The sequence below is a fragment of the Cornus florida genome, unplaced genomic scaffold (assembly GCF_030987335.1).
Source record: "Cornus florida cultivar Cherokee Brave unplaced genomic scaffold, ASM3098733v1 CherokeeBrave_3.0.0_Hap2_Chr10, whole genome shotgun sequence".
NCBI classification, from domain to species: Eukaryota; Viridiplantae; Streptophyta; class Magnoliopsida; order Cornales; family Cornaceae; genus Cornus; species Cornus florida.
In genome coordinates, this window is record NW_026775580.1 from 87,119,907 (window position 1) to 87,135,985 (window position 16,079).

The 16,079-nt window shown below is 31.1% G+C and overlaps 1 protein-coding gene across 1 annotated transcript; it reads right to left on the bottom strand.

The window, feature by feature from the left end:
• Positions 1-1,085: 1,085 nt before the first annotated feature.
• On the bottom strand, positions 1,086-1,787 carry LOC132278063 (uncharacterized). Its single transcript, XM_059779891.1, has 2 exons — positions 1,719-1,787; positions 1,086-1,445 (listed from the first exon to the last, which is right to left on the bottom strand). Exons 1-2 carry the CDS (start codon positions 1,785-1,787, stop codon positions 1,086-1,088), a joined length of 429 nt encoding a protein of 142 aa, XP_059635874.1.
• Positions 1,788-16,079: the final 14,292 nt, after the last annotated feature.

Here is a 16,079-nt window from a genome sequence, read left to right on the forward strand (position 1 = left end):
GGAAGGTGGTGGCGGTGGTGGCAGTAGCGGTGGTGAAAGGCAGTGGCAGAGGCGATGGTTGGGGTAAAGGAAGGCGGCGTCGGTGGTGAAAGGCGGTGTCGGTACGTAGTGAAAAGTAGTTGGGGGTGGTGGTGAAAGGTGGAGGTGGTTGTGGTGGAAGATGGTGGTGATTTTTGGACTTGGAACATGATGTTTTTTTGGAAAAGTTGATTTTTTAAAAAAATTTACTTGAGAATGGAATGGTCATTCCATAGGTTTAGTTGTGGAATAAATTTTCATTCTCAGAAATGAATTTTCATTTTAATGGAATGGCCATTCATACTTTAAATTGCATACCAAACAAAGGAATGGTTGAAATGGACATTTCATTTTATTCTATTCCTGTACACCAAACGCAGCATAAGTCTTTTGCTAGTACAAGTCTTTTGCATGCAATATATATAGGGGTTTTATTATAATTTTGTTTGTGTGAGAATGGGATTGGAGAGCCCCAAATATTATTTTGGAGCGTAAATATTAACTACCCAATAAAATAAGTAATATAAAAAAATATTATTACTTAACAAATTTTAAAATAATTTAATTATAGAAATTACTTATCATAATATATCACCAAACACTTTAACAATTTTTTTGATAACTATATTGACAAAAAGACTTTTTTTAATGTAATAACAGTGTCAAAAGAGCGCTAAATATTAGAGCCCTGTCCTTGATAAAAATAAAAATAAAAATTCTCCTTTCTATTTCAAGAAAAATACGTCACTTTCTTACCTATAAAAAGAACATTTACAAACACTTAACAATCTTTTGATAACTATAGTTACAAAAGGACTTCTTTTAATCTAATAGCAATGTCAAAAGAGCTCTAAATATTAAAACCTAATCCTTAATGATTTTTTTTTGTTACTTTTCTATTTCAAGAAAAATACTTGACTTTCTTCAGCGATGTAGTTGGTCCTGTTGAAATGGGTTATTACCCTCATATAGAAGATAAATTAATTATTTTGAACTTTTAATATCTAAAACACGTGGGTTATAATTTTTATTTTTTTTATTTTTTTTTCCTGGCAAACAGAAGAAAACTAACACAAAATAGGACGGTAGTCCAACTCCACCAACTGAAGCACCTCCGCCGGAAGATGGGAGATTACAGAATCAGCACACAAGCACGAAGAAGAGAGTGATGCAAGGGCATGGGCTGCACGATTACCTTGCCGCCACACATGAGACACCTTAACCCATGAGAAGAGGTCCAGGTTAGTACGAATATCATAAATACATGAGGCAATGCTTGAAGGGCACCTAGAACCGACATGCAAAGCTTCCACAAGAGTTTGAGCATCACTTTCAAACCAGACGTGCTGAAAATCAAAAACCCAAGCCCACATGACAGTAAGTCTAAAAGCCAATGCTTCAGCCACCAATGGAGATAAAGCCGAAAACTGTTTAAAAACAACTGCTTGAAGAACCAAGCCATCTAAATTTCTGAAAATAGCTCCCCTTCCCCAAGGCCTGTTGAATGGAAAAAAGATGCATCAACATTGCACTTGATTTTGCCGAAAGGGGGAAGAGACTAAGAAAGAGGGGAAACCGAAGGATTAAGAGTCAAATGCACATTCAAACAACACTTTTGTACGTCAAAAAACTCCCATAAACTTTAGACCATCTTGGAGGCCACAAATGAAGGATGCCAGAGAGCACCCTCAAAAACCAACCTGTGACGAATTATAGTCCAACAAGTTTTTGTAAGGCCTAGAATTTGGGAAGGATGCAAAAAGATACATCTAACTTTAACAAAAATAAGAAATAAAAAAATATACAAGAAAAGCTCTATTTAAATATAAATTAAAAATTAAATTTTCATATAATATTTGAAGTTTTTATTCCTTCCCTATTCAACACTTGATATAATACATTCTTTACATAAATTTAGTAATTTTTCAATTTGGGTATAGAAACAAACATATTCTTTTGAAAAAAAAAACTTTGGATTATGTTTAACTAGTAGTCTAGTAAGAAAATGGGTAATAATTATTTTTTAAAAATTTTAAATTTAAAATATGTGTCTAAATTGTATTGAGACACATCAACCAAGAGAATGAACTTTATCCTCCGAAGAGAGGACTCAAGTATTGTCCAAAAATAATTAAGTTACAATAAAGTTATCAGTTAAAATAGAGACTTGAAATAAAAAGTGAGTTACGGCAAAAATAATATAATTTTGGGCAAAAATATATTACTTTTTTTTAGGAATTTTCCTTTGCTACCTAACCAAACTTCAAAAAATTTCTATTTCCGTAATCGAAAATTAGGTAGCAAAGGAAAATTCCTAAAAAAAAGTAATATAATTTTGCAAAGGAAAATTCCTAAAAAAAAGTAATATAATTTAAAATTACATGGATTTCTATAAGCGACTTAAAAAGGAGAGAGACTAATCCTTGTTGGACACTGCTTTAGAGTTGACAAAATTATTCTTAGCATTAATCTTTATGGTATCTCTACTTCAATATATATATAAAGACACAAAACGTAGACCAGTAAGCTAGTTTTGCAACTAAAGAAGAGAGGTTTTCTGTTTAGAGATCGAGAGATGGAAGGTGGGTACGGGAGAGAGATGAAGAGGGCTGAGGTACCTGAAAGAGTTTATAAAACAAGAATTTATATGTTCGAGTGGAAGCAGGAAGAGTTTTCCAGCAATGAGGAGGTAGGATTCCTCATTCTCCGTTTATGTACCAGTAGTAATACTGGTGTTAAGAAAGACGAATATGTTGTCAAACAAGTCTCTCTCCATCTGTTGTTCTCTCGACACTTCTTACCATCATTGATCGATACCATTCGGTCCGCACAAGTTTTCTTGGAAGACACTAATGCTCTTATCCTATCAGAAGCTATTTTTTGGTTCGTCAGTAATTTTCAGCTTACCTCCATGCCAAACTCGTTTGCTTCAAGAAAGTCCAAGATCGTCATCGTTGCAACTGTTTTTGTCAAGAGACTTGCTGATGAAAAAGTGGACGATGGTGATTCAACTGATTTAAAAGTTGAAGAAGAAGCTGAGGATAAGAACTTGATTGATGATCATAATGATAATAGTATTGGCTCAAACATGGTTGGGGAGAAGGCGGCTTATTATTTGGAAGCAAGGAAGAAGTCCCATCTGAAAATTGTAAGCATGTTAAGACGTTATTTAAACATTGAATTACCAGTTGGAACTCATGAACCAGCTGATGTTTTGAAAAAAATTGATCCTGCATTGAAGATGAACAGATTGATTGGCCATCGTAGACCACCAGCAGATATGTGTCCCATATGTCTACAGGGGTTCTTAACCGGAGCGTATGTCACAACGACACCATGTTCGCATGTATTCCATAGTCATTGCATGTTGACGTGGTTGCTAAAAAATAAATCCTGCCCTATGTGTCGATCACTCTGCGCAACTGAAGTTCATATATAAATTTATTTATATTATAATGACTTTGATTTTTTCATTAATTCTCTCTTGTGATTCAAGTGTGAATAATAAGAGTACAAGTTTGTGATGTCGTGGTTCGAATTGTTGTTTCGGACCGGATCGTTAAAGTGAGCTTTGTGTTTTGATATTCTTTTTTTGATTGCGGGTTTGTAACCCGTATGTTAAGGTGCTTAAGGTTTGGAGCAAGACAAGAGAAAACACAACAAATTGTAGAAAAGACGGTGAAAGAGGGTAGTCACAACTTATGTTGAGCCACATAACTATTTTTGTCTTGTATCATGCTTGTTTTTGCTTTATTTCGTGATTATTTCTTGGTTCGTTACAATTTATCCTAACAAAACTTAAGGAAGCACACAACACACCCAAACCAATAAAATCACTAAATATCGAGAGTGGCTAGGCACAAAACAGCCCAGCCAATTAAATTTGAGGCGAAAGGAGAACCAAAAAATTAAGAGAATATCTCAGTTTAACTGAGTGCTATCCCCTTCACATAATAAATACATTCCAATTATAATTGTTGAAGTAAAATTTTGCACAAATGAATTCTTTTGTAGGAACCACTCGCCAGCCGAGTACCCTCCGATCAAATCAATTTTATGGGGTCTTTATATTAAAAAATATAAAGTGGATGAATTGCTAATGGAGATAAAAGAATAGACCAAGGATAGAGGAATCAAATTTAATAAACCTGAATATATTCATCGAAAGAGTGAAATCAAAAGGCTCAAGAATACTCCAGTAAAATTGAAGCTTTGGAAGAAGGGGGAGGGGTTGATAAGATTGTAGGGTTAAAAGAGAAACCGTGGTTGAAGGATTCAAGGAGATATGCAACCGTGGTTGGAAATGGAGGAAGGAGAGAGAGACCTCTTTGAATTACAAGTAGGGGTGCACACGGTTCGGATCTTTACGGTTCTTGTTGGAACCGGAACCAGAACCGAACTCAACGGTTCTTAAAAAATGGAACCAGAACCGAAACCGTAGACCGTGGAACCGAACCCTGAAACCATAGAACCGTTGACCAAGTTGACTTTTTCAATATTATTTTAATTTCCCTTAAAAAAAAATACAAATACAATAACAAAAATAAAAACATAAATAAAGACACAATATAAAAATATTACATCCCATAAATTTAGTTACTCCATTAGAATTACAAAAAAGTTATAAAAAAGTGAATCAACATTCAACAATCCAACATCATTCACTAATAGCGATATGAAATCTAATAGTCCATTATAAAGCATCATCAGCAACAGCAATGACTCCTCTATTGTAGCTGCTCACACAGAAAGCATCTTCCCCACCTTTTAAAAAAAGCCAAGAGTTACAGAATGCAGTGAATTTGAAACTAAAAATTGACATTTGGCAAACCAGTAGAAGCACTAAACTCAAATAGAGAGAACAATCAAGGGAAAGAGAGAACAAAACAAATCATGTGATCATTCAAAATCATAAATATATGTTTTATTTTTTTGACAAAACCACGAGGAGAAAAAATGTTCTAAGTTGGAAAATGATAGTGATACCCTAAATAATTTCAAATCCACATCCACAAATTGGAAAAGAAATTGAGGAAAAAATATATATATATATATATATATATATATATATATAGAAATGAATGCTCTAAAAATAAAAATAAATAAAAACAGAAATAAATCTAAACATTGTTACTCCTTTGAGGCCAAGTCTTGACATTAAAAAATGTAACTAAAATTTTCTAACATAAAGCATGATAATAATAATCATTTTATACCACTTGTTGAAAGACTTGGTAAATCATGTTTAAGAGGAAAAAAATAATAATAATAAAAAATAAAAAATAAAAAACCAAGTTTGATCCTTTTATCTAATTAAGAACCACGAAAGCCATTATAGCTCAAATGCATGTAAAAATACCCACTAAAACAAATTAAGTTACAGAAGTACAAAATCCTATCTCAAAATAACCACGTTGTTATGGATGATCAAGAAATATAAAGAAAATCTGTCAGATTTGAAATACTTACCTACCAAACTGAGACCGGAAGCCGAAGATCTATCAGATTTGAGAAGACAGAGACCAATCAGACCGAATCCACGAATCACTGAATTAGAGGCGAGTCGGCGCCGCGAGAGTCGCGAGTGTGATCTGAGAAGATGGAGACTTCTGAGTTCTGAGAAGATAGAGAGTAGAGACCAGTTGAGACTTGAGATAGTGAGAGGGCGAGAGGCTGAGAGCAGAGGAGAGCAGAGGAGGGGAAGGGAGGCGGAGGTGCGGAGTGAGTTTGAGAGGTTAGGTAAACTTAGGTTTAGGTTTTGATAGACAAAATTTGTGATTTTAATTTTTTATCCAATATCTGATAAATTAAATCCAATTGAATCAATCAATCAATGATTATTTGAGCACAGCCCACACTCCACAGCCAACAGCCCACTAGTGTGTATATATATATATATATATATATATATATATATGTTCGGATCTGGAACCAAACTGTGAGTTAAGAACCGGAACCGGTCTAAACCGTTCCTTATTTTAAGAACTGGAACTGGAACCGGGAGAATTTCGGTTCCAATTCCGGTTCTATGATTCTTTTGTGCACCTCTAATTATAAGTCTTTTGCGCACCCCTAATTATAAGTCTTTTGCCTGTACTATATGTAGGGGTTTTAAGGTAATTTTGTTTGAGTGAGAATGGGATTGGAGGCCCACAAATATTATTTTAGAGCGCTAATATCACTACCTAACAAAATAAGTAATATATAAGTATTTTAAAAAATATTATTACTAAATAAACTTAAAAATAATTTAATTATAGAAATTACTTATCATAATATATCATCAAACACTTAACAATTTTTTTATAACTATACAAAAGGTAGCAACGTCAAAAGAGCACTAAATATTAGACCCCAATCCTTGATGATTTTTTTTTTCACCTTTCTATTTCAAGAGAAATACGTAATTTTTTTTATTTTATTTACTAATGTACTTATTATGATATATCACCGAACACTTATTTGATAGTTATAGCTACAAAAGGACTTCTTTTAATCTATTAACAATGTCAAAAGACCTCTAAATATTAGAATGCAAACATTGATGAATTTTTTTTTCCCTTTCTATTTAAAAAAAATATATATATAAGTGGCTTTTTTACACGACTTTCTTACATATACGAAAAACATTTACTGATGAAGTTGGTCCAGTTGAAACAGGTTATTACCCATTTGGAATGAATCAAGAACATTCACTGATGAAGTTGGCATGTTGAAATGGGTTATTACCCATTTGGAATTAATTTGATCATATAAAGATAAAATAATTATTTTGAACTTTTAATATCTAAAACACGTTATCCAATTATATGATGAAATATGTACAGTAACAAGAGTAGAGATATATTTGCTAAAAGTTTTTGTACGTTTTTAAAGATGGTATTTGTGACTTTAATAATAATTCTTGATGTATGTGTAATTATTTTGTTTAAATCAATCATATTAAAAAATAAATATTTAAAATAGTTATTTTTTTATTTAAGAATTTTAACTCTATTTATATATAAAAAAATAAAATAAAATAATTTTTTTAAATATATATGGGCATCTACTAAGTTTTTAGAAGTGACGCAAAAAAAAGAACTTTGTAACTCAAGTACTAAATGAACTCACACATCCCTTGTATAGAAAACCAGCCTGGCACAATAAATGACTAGCTATGACAAATGTTTAAAGAATTAAGTTTTAGGACACGAACAATCTAGAACTTAGTTAAGCAACTTTGGCCGTTCTCTCACCTCTCTTTCTCTCTCCACGATACTTTCTTTGCACCGCCTTTTGGGTCTTCTCGTATGTTCGATCTGAGTATCAATCAAGGGTGATGAGGGGCATGGGAGTGTGTATTCCTCGCCCCGTCGAGGTTCTTTGTTCATCAGAGATAAAGTTGTCTTCATGGCAGTATTTGGATCATTTTCTTTGGTGTTTCCTTGTGCGAAGCGAGATGTTCAACCGAGGGTTTTATGTTTTGGAGGAATTGTTGACCAATCAATGCCAAATTTTCCTTTCAATCCGGGTATCGTTATAAGTTCTTGTGTTTTTATGTTAGTGTTAATTTTATCTTGGTGTGTTTTTGTGATACCCCTCAGATCCGAGACACGGGTTGATCAGGCCCAGGCTCGAGCCTGAGGGAATATCAAACAATTAATATTTTATAACGAACACGGAATACAAAATGAATTAAGAAATGAAATTAAAGCTGAAAGGAACTAAAAATAGAATTCGCAAAATAATATAATTATTAAAATCCATCAAACCCAACTCCAAAACTTCATCAGTTTACAACTCGGGAATCCATCTCTAGTGGACCCCTATTAAACATCCAAACGGAAGATAAAACAACTGTAATAAACATCCAGAAATAAAACTATGGAGAGAGCCCTACATCGTCGGAAGAGTGAAGACCTCTGCTCAGCACGAACACGTCTAAGCTTGGAACTGTCGTGTACCTGAAAAATAGAAGTGGGTCAGGCCCACGCGCAAGTTCTATACTACTACAATCCAAACAGAGGCCCGATACGCATGTACATCCTAAACAATTCAACAATAGCTAATAGTCCGTAAATATATATATAGTCACACTAAAGGACTCTCACTGGACTACAGGCCGGTCTCAACCTGAATAGAGGTAACATGCTAAAACGCACACGAAGTGGGCATGTGTACCTAAACCTAAACAGGGTACACCTCTAACCATCGTATCCAGCTATGCATTCCAATACATATACGCTCCCTAACCGTCGATCCTGAAACTCAAGCTCACATCGAGGTACCATAACAATATATTTAAAATCCATCCTGAATCCTAGTAGTGCCGCTCAACTAGTTGTTGCCATGACACTACAATCCATTAGATTTAACTTTTAGTTAATCCATTCATTAATCCAGAATAGGTAGGTTTTGGTATTTTGAAACCAAACCGTCCCTAGTATACCACCATCCCATACCGATGTATACTATCCAATCATCCAGCAATTGATAATATCGACAACTGAAGCGAATATCAACCAATTCCATATATCCAATAATTGATAACAACAGTAGTGATGTGAGCATCAATAAGTAGACTAAACATAGTCAGTACATACTGTTACACAAAATCCGATATAATACTAAGTTTAAATTTTAATAGTATTCCACATCCAGTAGTTGATATCACAGACATTTGGGGTAAATATCAACAAGGTCTATGCTCCAAAAATTGATACTAGCAGTACTAATGAAAGCATCAAAATAAACTTTAGCATATACATAGGCATGCTTAATCTCTAATGTTTCACAGACTCAGTAAAATCCACATCCAGCAGTTGATATCACAGACATTTAAAGTAACTATTAACAAGTCCATTCCTCTAACAGTTGATACTAATAGTATTAATGCAAGTATCAAGACAGAATTACAGTATGTATATATACATGCTTAATCCATGGTATTTCCCAGAATCCAGTAGTGCTAAGTTGTCTGAATCTTAATATTATTGAACACTAACTCTTCCAAAACAGATGTAATTCAGCAACTGATCATGATACATGGTGAAACATGTTCCAGTTATATTGTTCATTCCAGAATAATTACTAACATAACTGATGAAGCAATTTAAATCTTCTAGCTTTAAGCAGCGCGTTAATTTGTTTAAACCATCCACTGTCCAAGCTACCTAGGTATTTAGTTTATTAATACACCTCTTGGAACCTTAACACAGCCATGAGCCTCATTTAAACCTTCCACACTCAGACCTAAACTCATTCAAAAATCCCAGAAATCCCTCGGCTGCATGAAAAACCTACAGAGAACGAAAAGAAAACAAAATTCACCAAAGGAGACGTCTCCAAAAAGTGGAGCAGCCTCCTTTAGACCTTGGAGCCGGCTCCACTTTTTGGAGCCGCCTCCACCTAAAAAGGGAGCCGGCTCTCTCCAAGGGAGAGCCGGCTTTCTCCCTCTCTGTCTCGTCTCTTCGCCCTCTATCATCGTTTGTACGCCTTTGCTACCTCACGCCATGATTTCCGGAGACTGTAACCCACTCCCAGTACATCTCAGTTCGTGCCTAAGTCCAGTTAACATTACACACATTGCTTTAAACAGAGATTCATGCAAGCAAACAACAGGTTCTTAACAGTTTTACAAAGCGTGAAAACTTACAGACCAGTTCCGGTTTAAGCACAAACAAAGAATGTTTTAATTGATCTGATTAATCCTAAAATTGTTTAAGAATACAAAGAACACGAAACCTAAGGGAGAGAGTGAGGATAACACTTGCCTTGTTAAGATTTTTGTTAAAAATCTCCACGTTGTCTTCTACGATGTCCGACGATTCCTACTGCAAACTTCCTCCGTTCCTCATCTTTATTTCCACAGACGTGTTTTGGGTTTTGTTTTTTTTAAAAAAAAAACCCTAGTACAACATTATTACATCTATTTATAAGGTTACACAAACCTAAAGCTAGTTGAAGCCCTAATGTGAAACCTAATCGGCCAATTGAACAACCTAGGTTTAAAACATTGACGGCTATATAAACTATAACCCTAATGTAATACTATCTGTGTGCAACCTTCTATACTGACACGTTAAGATAGAATAAATAAGGAAATTGAATTAAATAACTTCAAGTAAAACAATTAAATAATTAACTTAAGCAATTAATTCAAATAAAGCAAATAATTCAAATAAAGCAATTAATCACAATTAAGTCAAATAATTCAAGCAACTAAACAATTAACCATTAAAAAATTAACTAAATAAAACAATAATCAAAGAATTTACAGAACACAATTAAACCAAGTAAAATATTAAATAAAACAATTAAACAAAATACCGAGACTATCATTTTGAAAATTAGGGGTATTACAGTTTTGCCTTTCAGATTTTTTGATTTGCCTCCCTTCTCTATCCGGGTTTGGATTCCTTGTAAACTTTAATTATTCGTGCAAATCATTCATCACAAATAAACAAGAATCCCAAATCTTAGAACTTTATTATTCTCACATACCTATAATGCATAAATAAATAGTTAGATATAAATACCTCGATCAATAATTGCAAATATTGTAAATATCAAGGCAAATGTCAAGATTCTTTATGCGAAACAAACAACGTGATAAATTGCAAGTCAGAGTGTGGAAACTGATTTCTCTCCCTTAGTCTTTTGTACACATAAATCATTATACGTGTTATTTCATTAGTGTACATAACTAATGGAAATATGCCTTTTTATAAAAGCAGAGAGAGAACCAGTTTTCCTTTTAGTAACTTTAATTCCACTTTCCATCAAAGTGAGGAATAAATAGGAAAATACTTCTCCAATAATTAATTACCAAAAAGGTAATTTATAATTTGACTAAATAATATAATATTAATCTGATATTTATTTTATTTAACTACCAAATAATAGAAGTAAATCACGTATCCAAATCATGTGGGCCACCAATATAAGAAAATATCTTACAGTCTCCTACTTAGCCCATATGATAACTTTTGTAGTGATTTAGTAAAATAGTCATTAGTGTGCACCATAAATCAGACTGACTCATTAAATTGGTAATCATAAATACCATGGTAAATAAACTACCAATGCGAGTCATGGTGGTTATATGTCCAAAAATGACACAATCTTTTCCATGTACCACAACACTAGTAACCTATTCAACATAGTCTATAAATAAGAAGTATCCATAATGATCTAACAATAATGTCTTTTGCAAGACTATTCATGTTACCATTTATTAAAGCAATACGTACATGTACATTAATTAATAGGAAATATCATAAACACATTTAATCAGCGCAAAATGTCAAATATATAAAAAGCACTGTTAAGCAATCCACAATTAAAAAATAATCATCATTGACTACATTCAAGACCCATTCTTTCAACATGTTTCATAAATGTCTTAGGTGCTAGTCCATTCGTTAATGGATTACAATCAGAAGTTGTGTGCTTATATGTTTAATAGACACTCGTTATTTCTAAACATTTTCTGTAATGATAAAGTATTTTAATTTTAGAATACCTATCATTTTTCATACAAGAAGGTTAACAATTGTTACACAAATTTTCAGCAATCTGAAAATGAAACCCATAATTCTAAGTCCTGAAATAAATTCTGCAACCATAAATTGTAACCCCAAAGTATGCTACAAATTAAAATTTAATAATAGACAAAGTAATAATAAATTACTTTACACTTTTTCATAATATTGTTCCTCCAGCCAAAAGGAACAAATAAACAATTGTGAATTAATAATTATACACATATTCATAAAAATGTCTTCCTAAGTGTGAATATATAATCTTTTATTCCCTACCAACTTGTATATACATTAAACTCCACAATATATGCATAAGGAATATTTTTCGTTTCTTTACCTTCTAACTAACTCATTCTTTAGGATTACATTAGATTGAATTTATCCCATTTTATGTATGGAGCAATACTGGTTGAATAATGTTCCATACCAAATCTTTTTAGAACTCTTTCAATATATACTTTCTGAGATAACTCAGGTGATCTATTCATATCACGTAACATACCTCATTCATATATTTCATTTCAAAGTTCTTAGAAATAACTTCTAGTTTCATATAATAAACTAATATCACTACTACCAAACAAAATATCATCAATATATATAAAATCAGAAATATAAACTTACTCCCACTAACCTTATAGTATATACACTGATGAACAGTATTTTACTTAAAACCAAAAGAAATAATGGTATCATTGAATTTAATATACCGTTGTCAGGAAACTTGTTTAAGTTCATATATTGACATCTTAAGTTTACAAACCATGTATTCTTTACTCTCTAATGTAAAGCCTTCAAGTTATTCCATATGGACTTCCTCTTTCTAAACTCCCATTCAGAAAATCAATCAAAATCAATTTTTTACAGATATACCACATAATCATCCGGAATAGCAGATCTCCTTTTTAAGATCGTCTTAATATTATTCCTTAAGGTTCTTTTACAATCTATTCATTGATGACAATCTAATCATGGAGTTGTTAATCATTCAATCATTCTTTATTGTTATACGATTCAACAACTGAAGGAACAATTTTTTCTTTAAAAGTTCTAGGTAAAGAGATTTGTACCCTAACTTCTGGAATGATCACATTCTTATTTTTATCACTCCCACTTATTTCACCATTCTCAATGAATCTGACATTACCGATTTCAATAATTATCGTATTATGTTTAGGATAATAAGACTTGTACCCTTTAAATTACTTAACATCCACAACATTATGGGTAACAAGGAATTACTTAACATACTCCTAACCATATCAATAAGAGTACGATTACACCTTTCAGCTACACGCTACTGTTGTGGCATGCCTAACATAGTGTATTGAGTACAAATGCCATGCATTTCAAGGAGTTTAGCAAACGGTTAGAATATTAACCCATTTTATCATACTTTCCATAATATTCACCACATTTATATGACCTTATGATTTTCACTTTTCTATCTAGTTGTTTTTCAACCTCATTTATGTATACTTCAAGGGTACCCATTGCTTGAGATTTTTTATGCAACAAATAGATATATACATAATGTAAAAAAATCAACTATAAAGGCAATAAAATACTTTTCTATACCAAAAGATGGAATATCAGAAGGTTTACAAATATCTGTATGAATAATTTCAAGAAATTCTGTATTTCTTGTAACTCATTTCTTTGTGTGTTTGGTTTGTTTACCCTTAATACAATCTACACACACCAAAATCAGTAAAGTTTAGATACAGAAGAATCACAACCTTTACTAATTTTTCTAATCTTTCATTAAATATTATCCAGTCTTTTATACCACAAAATAAATGAATTTTTATTAATTGAGTTACGCTTAATTCTAACATTATAATGCAAGATCAAAAGAGTTTTAATAAATAAACTATCAAATTTGAATTTACAGAATTCATCAATAATAATACCCTAACTCACAAATTAGAATTTCTTAAATAAACATCATTATCAAACTTAAAGGAAAAATTCTTAATATAAAGTTTTGAAATAAAATCAAATTTAAAGAAATTGAAAAAATATAAAGAGTTTAAAACAATTTAAATAAAATCCATTATCTAAGACTAAACAAAATATCTCAATGATTTCAAAATGGTTTCAACAAAACTTTTTCCCAATTCTCATAAATAAGAAATTCTCATTTGAATTTGTGATTTAGGCATAAGAAATCTTTACATCTATTAGAAATATAAATATTAGTACTTAAGTCAACCTATCATGTATTAGAAGGAATATCAATAAGTGATTCGAAATATACAAAATTTAAAAGACTTATCTTTCTTTTCGAATCATTCTTTATGTTTCATGTAATCTTTATAAAAATGTTCAATACATAAATGACACTTTTACATTATTACATTACTTCCTTTTAGTAAATTGACCTAAATCTTTTAATTTTAGTGGTTGCTCACTTAATGCCCTTTCAGGCTTATTTCCAAATTTCTTTCTAACTTCTTAAATCATGAGATGAACATAATGATTACCTGCTGCTTAAGCCTTATCTCCTCCTAAATTAACATAATAGTCAATTCTTACACTTTGTACTTGTCTTAATAGTGTTAATTCGAAATGACCCATACTGAGTAGACAAAAATTGAGAATAAATTGAATAAGAAAATTCTCATCCACAATCATCCATAAGGTTCTCAATTTTGTAGCAACATTAGTTATCTTAAGATGGTAAAAGTACCAACAAAAATGCATAGTAGTGATATAAATTAATAATTTCCGTTTTAGATATTTATCTACAATACGAAAACATTCTTTTAGACAAATATTCCTTACTACTATTACTATGGGGAACAATTATTCGCATAACCATAATACTAAATCTGCTCGATCTCTCCCAAGTTTTATGGAGTATCTTTTCTTCCTCACTGTCTTTATCAATAATAATAGTAGGTTTCTCAATTTAAAATGCTAAATTAAGATTTAGCACACCTAAATTTTGAACTTAACTTACTTATTCCATTATGAGAAGTTAATCCTATTGAGAATTAGAACAGATGTAGTATGCGAATTAAAGGCTGTAATAAAACAAACATAATAAGATAAAATGCTCACAACAAAAATACTTTGAGTTAACAACACATATGTATAACTTAAAAATATAAATACAATATATAACTATAGTATCCCTTTGGGTGGCAATTATAAAATACTAATAATGATACTTATATGTATTTATATGTATACCTTTATTAGGGATGCATTATTTAATTAAACAAATAAGTTACCTTTGAATATCCTATATCTACTTAATTAAAAAATACATACAACTCTTTAATTTTTATTTAATCACCTGAAAATCAATTCCCTTTGGGAAATTATTTCTCATAATTAAATAAACTCAATATTCATGAATATCACAAAAAATCATAAGTATCAATTATTCATGAAATATTGCAATTATGTCTAATATTAAAATTAATAATCATCATCTATTATGGTTAGGCTACTTTGGAAGCTACCAACCTTTACATAATATAAATATTAAATTAGGTAGTGACTAATTTATCATTAATTATATTTACTACTAAAATTAATATTTATCAATCATTATGGTTAGGCCACTTTGGTAGCTACTAACCCTCTTATAACATGAATATTTAATTAGTTAGTTACTAATTTATCATTAATTTACCCATTAAACATTAAACACGCATACTTATATTGATTGATCAAAGTTTAAACAACTTCATTCCCAAAAACTTAATAGTCCGAAATTTTTAAGAAAATATCATTTTTTATTTTATATGCATAGTAAAATATATTATTTTATTTCTGGACTCTAAAATCATAATTGAATCAATCCTAAATTGATTATTCATCATGTATGTAAGTATGGGTATAAAATAATAATTTATTTGCATGTCTAATAAGATCAAATATCTAGACTCACATATTATTTTAGAAATTCAGATTTCTAATTAAAGAAATTAATCTATAAAACTATTTAATCATGCAAATTACAAACTTAACTTACATAACCATTAACTTGACATATATGATTATTCTATAATTTCGTGTCAAGTACTAAATGTGACTCTGTCATTAACTTATATTAGACCATGCACGAAAATTAAGAATTAAATACATATATAGAATTCAATTATCAGGCAATTTAACGAGGCTAAAAAATCAATTTATGGAAATCAAAATATAAGCTTAGAAATCGATGCATGTAAACCAAAATAAATTCACCGATCCATTATACTAATCCATCATGCACCCACACTAATCATGAATCAATGCCCATATTTATGCATCTGCTTTTTTATATATGGAAACTATAATGTAAACTATGTATCATTATTCAACTTTCAATAATTTATTTAAGTTTGGAAATCGAGGCACATAATTTTGATTAATTGTTTGATGCCAATAAATTGATCAAAACATATCACGCATAAATAGTTTCATAAGAACGCTACTATATATGTATATATAAATGTCGAATCTAATAAATTAAATTATTTAATTTTAATTTAAACTTATGCAACATTAATGAAAAATAATGAGTTCATAAACCGT